General features: G+C 38.3%; 2 protein-coding genes across 2 annotated transcripts; one reads left to right on the top strand and one right to left on the bottom strand.

The window, feature by feature from the left end:
- Nucleotides 1–2,247: 2,247 nt before the first annotated feature.
- Nucleotides 2,248–2,901, bottom strand: LOC112090949. Its single transcript, XM_024163461.1, has one exon. It carries the CDS (start codon nt 2,899–2,901, stop codon nt 2,248–2,250), a length of 654 nt encoding a protein of 217 aa, XP_024019229.1.
- Nucleotides 2,902–6,933: 4,032 nt separating this feature from the next.
- Nucleotides 6,934–7,771, top strand: LOC21384278 (calcium load-activated calcium channel). The gene has a single exon (XM_010094864.2). It carries the CDS (start codon nt 7,020–7,022, stop codon nt 7,593–7,595), a length of 576 nt encoding a protein of 191 aa, XP_010093166.1. The 5' UTR covers nt 6,934–7,019; the 3' UTR covers nt 7,596–7,771.
- The last annotated feature ends 1,805 nt before the right edge of the window (nt 7,772–9,576 follow it).

Genomic DNA, 9,576 nt, shown 5'->3' with positions numbered 1-9,576 from the left:
ATGATTGCCTTCTTGGCTTCTTCGTAGTCTTTCCAGAACTCATCTTCAGTAAGGTCGACTTTATCAGCCTCGTACTTGGCATGGCAGAGCTCCAAATCCTTCTTCACTCGCTCAAGTTCCCTTAGAGACATATCAAGAGCAGCTTTAGTCTCCACAAGAGTCTTCCTATCATTTTCAGAGGAGGTTAGAAGAGCATTGTATTTAGCTTTCCAACCATCTAAGATGCTTTCTGTCTGCGCAACCAATTTCTCAAATTGAAGCAATTTCTCTTGAGTCGCCTTTAGACTATCCTGTGATTCCTTTAATTTTAGTGTAATTACTTTTACAAAAAAGAGGAGTCTAAGCACAATTTAGGCTCAGAAAATCCCAACATTAAAAAAGAAGGAGAGATATAAAGCTAAGCCCAATTTGGGTTCAGGAAATTTCAATGAAGAAAAAGAGGGGGTTTACTTCAGTAATCCGGCGCTCGATTGAATTAGCCAAGTTGAGGGCTTCTCATTTTTTAGCTCTGTCAATATGATCGCGAGGCACAAATTTCTCCATCTTTTTCAACATTGGAACATGGCAAGGGTGGATGGACAAGCGGACCAACCCATCAGTTACAACATCTAAAGTGGAAGTATTTTTGGAGGTTTGGCCAGGTTCTTGACTTGAAGACTTTTTTGCTAGTCTTGAAGGAGGAAGTGGATCATTTGGTGCACGAGAGTCAAGATTCAATGAAGTTGATACATTAAGGCCAATAGGTGGAACGTCAAAGGAGGACTTTTGCTTCTTCATCCGTTCCTTGAAAATTTCAGGATCAAAGGTTGATTGGCTAGGGGGCCTTGTGGGTCTAGACGCCAAGTGAGATTCTAAGTCCCTGGGAAAATGTCTAGACACGTGGTGCTCATGTGAGTGAGAGCCATCACCACGATGCTCAGAAGGAAGTCCAGAATCACGTTTGCTAGCCATATTTGTAAAAAAAAGGTATAAAAAATCAATAACAAAAATATATGTATAACAGGCGTAAAAAGAAGTCATGTGGGAGTGCCGATAAAGTTATACCTATTTTGTCAAAGATAGCGGGGTTAGCAGGTTGACAAACGTCAGAAATAGGGTCATTAAAAAATAATTCCATGTCATTCAGAGAACAAGATGGATCAAGCAATGGCCCGGTACCACTCAAAGATTCCTCTAAGGTAGTCGCGTCAAACATACCATTAAACAACACATCTGGATCAAAAGTTTGCGTTGGAGAAGGAGATAAAGTTCTCGCGTCACATAGCTAATGGGCATCTAACGTTTCTTTAGAAAGAAGATACTTTGTGTTTCTGATTGCCTTGTCAGCTTTTTTCGTAAAGCTAATCTTGTCAAGTGCGTCTTGAGAAAGGATGACCTTGTTAGGCTTAGGAGGAATCATGTTTGGGTTGAGGTCCCAATTTCTAGAAATTATGAACCAAGAAGATCTTACTAACCAATCCATTCCGAGTACCATGTCAAACAGACTCATCGGAAGGATTATCTGGTCAGCTCTCAATCGCTCACCTCCAATCGTGATTTCACATGATCTACACACACTAATTACCTCTACACATCCCAGTGGGGAGTTCAACATCATCGGGGTTCCTAAGTTCTCAGACTTCAGTTTCAAAGTTTGTACGAAAGAACTTGATATGAAAGAATGGGTAGCGCCAGTATCAAACAATACATGTGCTAGAGAATGAGAGATAAGAATCATACCCTCAACCACCGTGTTGCTGGCTTGTCCTCCAAAACTGCCTCTTGTCAGGATGTAAGCTTGTCCCTATGCTTTTTCCTTTCCTTTATCATCAATGTTAGGCCATTGTGTCCCTGGCCTATATTGTTACGGCGGAGGTATCTGCACTGGTCCTGACGTTTGAGGCCGAAACTATGGGTATTAAGGTGGATGGTAGGTTGGCACATGAGGGTATGACATTGGCATTGGCAGTTGTGGCTGATAAGGCGGCACAAACTGCGGTGGTCTTTCTTGACCATAAAAAGCCTCACTCTGAGATTGCTAAGTCGGCTACTGATTTCGCTTTGGACAGTTCCTCCTAATGTGGCAACCTTGCCCACAATGATGGCACTTGGGTCTATAAGGACCACTTATGTCACTTCCAGAGGAACTACTGCCTCCACTGATCATCTCTCCACTAATCTATCCTTGATTGTAGTTTCTTTTACCACTCTGCCAGAAGCAGAAAGTCCACCAAAAGCAGAAACTCGACCAGCTACGTCCTTACTTTGCTAATAGGCTAAGTTATCCTGTTCCACGCTTATAACAGCAGCCACCAGGTCTCGGAAATTTTGGATCCTTAGAGCCACTAAGGGTCTCCTTACGGAATTCTTAAGACCCTTCTCGAATTTAAGACACTTTAGGTGTTTGGACTCCACCAGAGATGGTGCAAACCGGGACAGATCGTTGAATTTAACCTCATACTCACTCACGGACATGTCACCCTGTAACAAAGACATAAACTTTATTGCCTTTTCATCCCTATAGCTTTGAGGGAAGTATTGTTCATTGAAGAGAACTTTAAACTGCTCCCAAGTCATTCCCGTGACATTAAGCCTTCTCCTCACCTGTTTCCACCAATTACTCGCTTGACCTTCCATCTTATACACCACGAATTCTACCCAATATTCTTTCGGCACTCTTATAGTGTTCAAGTGCTTAACTATGGAGTCAAACCAATATTCTGCTTCCTGGGGTCCTCCCTCACTATTGAATATGGGGATAGGTGCACGTCTAAACTCACGGAAGTAACTATGCTTCCTATCCTTGGTCGGTCGCTCATTCTGAGCTCGAGTGGCCATGTCTTGGAAAGCAGCATACATGGCATCCATGAACTCTTGATTCTGTGGTGCCAGTTGGTTAACAGATCTACGACGCGGCGGCATCTCCTTTTACTAGAAAGAAACTAGACTGTTTAGTGGATTCCTGATGTCACACATGTATGTACAATCCTGTGGTTTCTTAACCTAAGGCTCTGATACCACTCTGTCACGCCCCGAAGCCAGGGTCTGTGACGTGGAGGCTCGATTACGGGTTAAAAGCGATTGAGATTAAAATATTAAGAAAATTCCCAAACCAGCCCCACATTTCACTGAAAATAAATTACTGAATACAATAGGTTTATAACTAAGCCTCTAACACCGTTCAGGGCTTCACCCACAGGATATGTAGTATTGTACATACATGAACATGTCAACAACATTACAGACATCAACCACAGTCTAGAAATCCAAATATTAGAGTTTACAGAATTTACAATTCTTACATTTGTATACAGGAAGGATGATTACAATCCTCACCAAATCCGGTGGTAGCAATCTACTCAGCTACTCCGCAGTGCTTCTAGAGTCTCCTGGGAGGGGTTGATATTTATAAAACAATAAAACGTGAGCGAAATGTCCAGTAGGATATATTTTGAAATAACTTTGTAAATAAGTAAATAAATGAGTAAACAAGTAAATAAACAAATAAATGAATAAATAAGACATTCAGTTCCAACACAACAGTCGGAACCTCACATCCTTTTTCTCAAAGGAAATATAACTGAAAATCTCTGTATTACAGGCATCAGCAAGTAATTTATGCTATGATAAATTACTTACACAACCACATGCATAAGCCATATCACCCTGGGCTGGGTTTCGGGTCCTACCCCCAAGGATGCACTCTCCACATCCTATCTAGACCATCAGTCGGTTTACTGATTTGCAAGATCTCTTGTCTTAAGAAATCATTCATTAAACTTTATGAAACAGTTCATTATACTCCCCAGAACTACAACAAGCCATGGGGGTTAAATTTTTTTTTCTTTCGCAAACATGCCCTTTCTTTAAAACATTTGCAAGGCCAAAATTCTTTTGAAAACAGGCTCACAAAGGAAAGGGTAAGAAATCCTACCTCGTAAATATCAAACCGGTGGCTAGCGTTACTCTATTCTAGTTTTCGCTTCCTCAATCCCCTCAATCCGAGGCCTCAGCTAGCATTGATACAAAACAACGCTTTAGGATTCAATTCACATTCCTAAAGCAATTTCAATCTCAATTATACCCTTTGATTTCCTATTAGTGTGCCTTAATCCAATTACCAGTTTCACAAACCATTTCATGTTTCAAATCATCATTTTAAGGGTTTTCAATCTTAAAACATGGATTAAAGAAGCTAATCCATTCACTCTAGGTCCCTAAATGAAGCTAAATTGGGGTTTCCTCGAAAACTGATGTCAAAACAACATTTTCAGGCAAAACAGGGTCAAACCCCGTGTACACCGGTCGACTGGTAACAGAGCAGTGCAACACCACCTGTCAACCAGTGGTGTGCAATTCGGTCGACTGCATAGGTCGACCGGTGGAATTAGTACAGTCCGGTCGACCGCGTAGGTTGACCGGTCCGGTCGACCGCATAGGTCGACCTGTGAAGAATAGCAGGGCTAGAAAAAACCCGCGGAATCAGCCTAAAAAACCTGCAATTTCGGTTCCAAATCAAAATATCTCAAAGAAAGATCACTAGATCCGGGTTCTAAGTACTGAATCAAGTCCAAAGAACTTAAGATCTCCAATTTCTACCATGGTTTTACTCAAAATCCATCAAAATCCATTTCGAACCAAAAATAAGTTTTTAAATATGAAAAACTTGGGATTCAAGAGAGGTTTCAGAAATCTTACGTCAAATCCTTCTCTTGACGTTGAAAACTTCTTGAAATTTTCCTTCGATTCGAAATCTGGTTTGATTCGGTGAAGATTTTGAACGAGAGAGAGAGAGAGAGAGTGAGTGAGAGTGAGAGAGATAGTTCTCGGGAAGGAAAGGAAAGGAAGGAAAAGAAAGAAAAAGAAAAGAAAAGGAAAAAGAAAAGAAAAATATGTGTCCTAGTATTTAAAATAACAGTCCAGAAAATGTGCCAACACACACACCTCTGGGGTAAAAATAAAATTACTGAAAATATTTAAATACCTTGGAATTATTTAAATTTACACGTCAGAAACATTTATTAATCAATAATCAATTAATTAAGCCAGATTAGGCACACTAATAAATCTTAATTACCTTAATTAATCTCGTTTAATTCTTCGGGGCGTTACAACTCCCAACAACGGAGTACGTTGCTTGCTTGTGCTTCACTGAACGCTTTTCTAATAAGCAAGAGTGAACACCATTATACTTGCGGATTACAAACATGTTTGATAGTCTCAATTTGCAGGCCCGGATACGCAACACATACTCAGATCCACACACTCTACTACAAGCACGTCTTTATTTGATTTTGTTGTTCGAAACTCAAACTTCCCCTTTAAAGCAATTAAATGCAGCTTTTCTTTCAAATCATTCTTACTTGTAAAGTACTGACCAACTTCTAAATTAGATCCGTCACTGAAGGTAGATCTATGAGATGATCCAAACTCAGTCTGGTCGATACAAACTAAAGGACCAACAACTTCTACTTAATTTAAAATAGCAAGTGGTTGTGGCTCTAGCTGTGGCTGTGACTCTGGTTGTGGTTGTGACTGTGGTAGAATATCATTACGAGCCGAAAACTCATCTGTTGTTATAATACCTATAAAATTGCGATAAAAAAAATCGTCATGCAAAAGATTTCTCCTAATTTTGACTCCATCAATATATTCTTTTGGATTCATAAACTTCTCATCTACTATCACATGTAGCGGTACCTCGTAGGCTATATCCCTGAAAAATAACAAATCATCATTGTCTTTTATTACAACGGGCAACGATTTCTATTTCAAATTCGGTACCCATGATAACTGGAAGGAATGTTTTGGTCCATCAATTCCACATTTTTAACAAATCTTATCAACAAAGGTTTCGAGAGTATCATTCTCATCCATATATACGCCAATCAAATTACAGTCTGTATGCCACACCTAACAACTTTCATTCTCCTCCCATTTTTGTTTAATGTAAAAAAAAATCCTCCACCGAGGCATTATTTAGATTTTAAAACTACAAAAATTTAATCAAGATAATAATATGCCATTAAACCAAACCAAAGACACCACGAGCAAACTAAGAACATACCATATAATAAGAACATATCAAGAACAGAACATATAATGAGAACATACCATAAAAAAGTGTTCCTACAAAATAAAAAAAAGGCAAAAAAACTATCAATTTATAAAAACGTATAATTAAACATGATATAAAATAAGACCAGACTGCTCAGAATAACCATACCAATAACCGAATGACTAGACCAAGAACAGACTAAGAACAGACCAACAACAGACCAACAACATACCATATAATAAGAACATACCATGAACAAATTACGAACTGACTGTGCAATAAGAACATATTAAGAACCGACCGTGCAATAAGAACAGACCAAGAACAAACCACAAACCGACCATGTATAAGAACATACCAAGAACAGACCATGTTATAAGAACAGACTAAGAACAGACCAAGAACAAACTAAGAATAGACCAAAAACAAACATTTTTTTTTCTAAACCCAACAGATATTCATCATATCAGACAATGAAAACCGGTCTTTTACCATGTAAAATTACTAATTTAATGGTTTTTTTAATATTTTTCACTACATTCCCATCTTAAAAATGAACAACAATAAAAAACACCATGAGAGATATAGAAAAAAAAAAAAAAAGACTTACTTAGTAGCTCTTCTTCAAACTTCATTTTGGACGAGAAAAAAACATTAAATTGGCAAGATAATAATGTTAATGAGGTTGTGCGACGACGAGAACTTGAGAAGAGAAGAAATAAAAGACGGCTGAGAGAAGAAAATAGCGTGAAATAGAAGTGAAAGAAGAGAAAAAAACTCTTAAAAACATAATTGATAACGTAAAATAACTGATGTGCGGCATATTTACTTAATTTTTTTTTATAATTTATTTACTTAAACACACTTTTTACTTAATTTACCCGTAGTTTGGGGGCTAAATCAGAGAACAAGCAAGCGAATCAGATTAAAGCCACGCCAATTTTCTCGCACTTTCTCCCACTTTCTCGGCAAATTTTCCCTCATGGCGTTGCCCTCGATGCTCGCGTCGCTGAAGTACTCCGACAGCCTGAGGGTGGTGGGGATCTCGATTTGCACCGCCGTCGTCTGCGAGGCCATCTCGTGGCTCCTCATCTACCGCACCAACTCCTACAAATCCCTCCGATCCTCCATTGACAAGGCCGCCAAGAAGCTCGAGACCATGAAGACCGAATCGGCCAAGATCGCCGCCAAGAAGTCCAAGACCAAGAAGATCGACCGCGTCGAGACCAGCCTCAAGGAATCCAGCCGCGATCTCTCCCTCTTTAAGTTCAAGTCCGGCGCCGTCGTCGCCCTCGTCCTCTTCGTCGTCTTCGGACTCCTCAATTCGCTCTTCGAAGGCAAAGTCGTCGCCAAATTGCCGTTTAAGCCGTTCGGATTGGTGATGAAGATGAGCCACCGAGGTTTGCAAGGCAACGATCCGACCGACTGTTCCATGGCGTTCTTGTACTTCCTCTGCTCGATTAGCATTCGGACTAATCTGCAGAAGTTTCTAGGGTTTTCGCCGCCGAGAGGTGCCAGCGCTGGATTGTTCCCCATGCCCGATCCGAAGACCAGTTGATCGGATTCACAGATTAGGTTACTTTTCTTCTTTTTAGTATTTGAATTACCGAATATTACTTTTGGAATCTCCAATTAAGTGCTTTTTTATGAAGTTAAAATTGGTTTCTTTTCTCTTACGAAAATAGGAACACTTTTTGTTTCATTGAATTTGTATGAATTTCTGGCTAATTAGGCCTTTTTGTTCAAGTGATTTAGCTGAATTGGTTAATTTCCAGGTTTTTGTTTATGTTATGAGAAGAATTTACAGTTAATTGTTTGATAATTGCCTTTGTGATGCTCATCAATTTGTGTGCAATATAATGTCTTAATATTGGTTATTGATTAGAAAAGATGTAACTGGCATTTGTTATCTCAATGTGTCTCAATTCGTATTTATGTTAATCTAATTGAATCAAGATTTGAATTGGCATTACAATTCCTTTTCACATGTTTGAATAGAAAATTTGCACTGAAATTTAAAATTTTTGTAAGAGAAAACACTGAAGTAAAATGGTTGAGCCTATGAAATCTTCTGCTTCACGGATTTTTCTTTGAAGTGTTCAAATTGAAACAACTTTATGACGTTAAATTCCGAGGGTCAGAAGCTCCTTAGTTCAGCATGTGTGATTGCTGAACCATGTCAAAATCGCAAAGAGTGTCCTCTAAGTTGGATGGTTGTTTACTTGTCTAGGACCTTTAGGTTTGTACAACTAAAATTTATTCTATAGTAAAGGGGAAAAAGAAAAAGAAAAAGAAAAAAAATATGTTTTTGTTGTGTTTCTTTTCTCGTTGCTTTCTTTCAAAGCTGATTCTTTTCTTATCTCTATCACTCGGATGAGCCTTGTATGCTAAATTGTAGATGACCCTTTTTCCATATTCATGCATCAAGTCTAATGATGTTTTGCTTTGTTTGAAGAAAGTGTCTCTGTGGAATTTCTTGAGTGAACTGAAGATGCAAATATCATATTATACTCGAGTAAGTTATTTGGGATTTGAGTATTTGGTTTCATATAATCATTGATTGGATTCCTTGTCTCAATCCGCTTAATTTTGGGGGGCATTTACATCGTATCGTTAAGGTTAGACGCTGAGTAGCACTTGGTTTTGAATGCTGGTAGAATTTTCTTGAGTCCTCATTGTCTATGGAATCCTTGTGGATTGGAAACTAGTATTGAATCTAGAGTCCACATGATAATTTTGATGTGATAAAGAACTACAATTTCTATAATCCAGAATCCTTTACCCTAGGCAGGAAAGTACTGGGGCTTCTCTCAGTTTCCTTTCATATTATTATCTGCTCGTCTAAAAACTTTTCAATTATGGATGTTGGTAATGAATGATTGATGGTTTGTTACATGATGCCAAAGTTTGGTAAGACTCTTGAGGACCGATATGCAGGCATAAAAAACCTGAATCGATCCTTGTGTCCCCTGATCCATGTCCCATTTCATGTGGCAACTGTACCCCCTAAATTCCTGATCATTTAACATTTTCGTTCGGGAATTATTGTATCATTTTATTTGACAATTTAGTCCTTAACTTTATGAAGTAATGATAATCACTGGATTGAATAATAATTTTTTAGCACATGCCCATTTTTTGTAATTTGAAAGTAAAAGTAGGAAGTTGAATTAGGGAATTATACACCAATTACGAAAGCTCTCTAAATATCTTCACTTCATTGTGTTATTATATGTGTGAATTCCTTCAGAATATCCATAATTCACTTAAAGTCAATGTTTCATTTTATTTTCTTAGTTATTTTGTTTTCAAAGCTTCTCCTTATTTCATCTGGACAATCATGTTTATTAAATTTTAATAAAAGAAAAATCATTATATATATATATATATATTCACTAAATGACCAACATCTCCAATAATATAGTTCAAGTGTATAGACTTTCGAAGGACATCTACCACCCCATCACCTTGTTCTCACTGTAGGTTTTCCTTTCTTTTTCCTTTTGGTGTCTTTTCTTTTCTTTTTCTTTTTGTTTTTT

The sequence above is a fragment of the Morus notabilis genome, unplaced genomic scaffold (assembly GCF_000414095.1).
Source record: "Morus notabilis unplaced genomic scaffold, ASM41409v2 Scaffold1867, whole genome shotgun sequence".
Lineage (NCBI taxonomy): Eukaryota > Viridiplantae > Streptophyta > Magnoliopsida > Rosales > Moraceae > Morus > Morus notabilis.
Note: the sequence above shows the minus strand (reverse complement) of the source record. Positions and strands in the feature narration are given on the sequence as shown.

Coding starts and splice junctions, on each gene's coding strand:
- LOC112090949 (XM_024163461.1), bottom strand. CDS start 2,901: ATGCCGCCGCGTCGTAGATCTGTTAACCAACTGGCACCACAGAATCAA.
- LOC21384278 (XM_010094864.2), top strand. CDS start 7,020: ATGGCGTTGCCCTCGATGCTCGCGTCGCTGAAGTACTCCGACAGCCTG.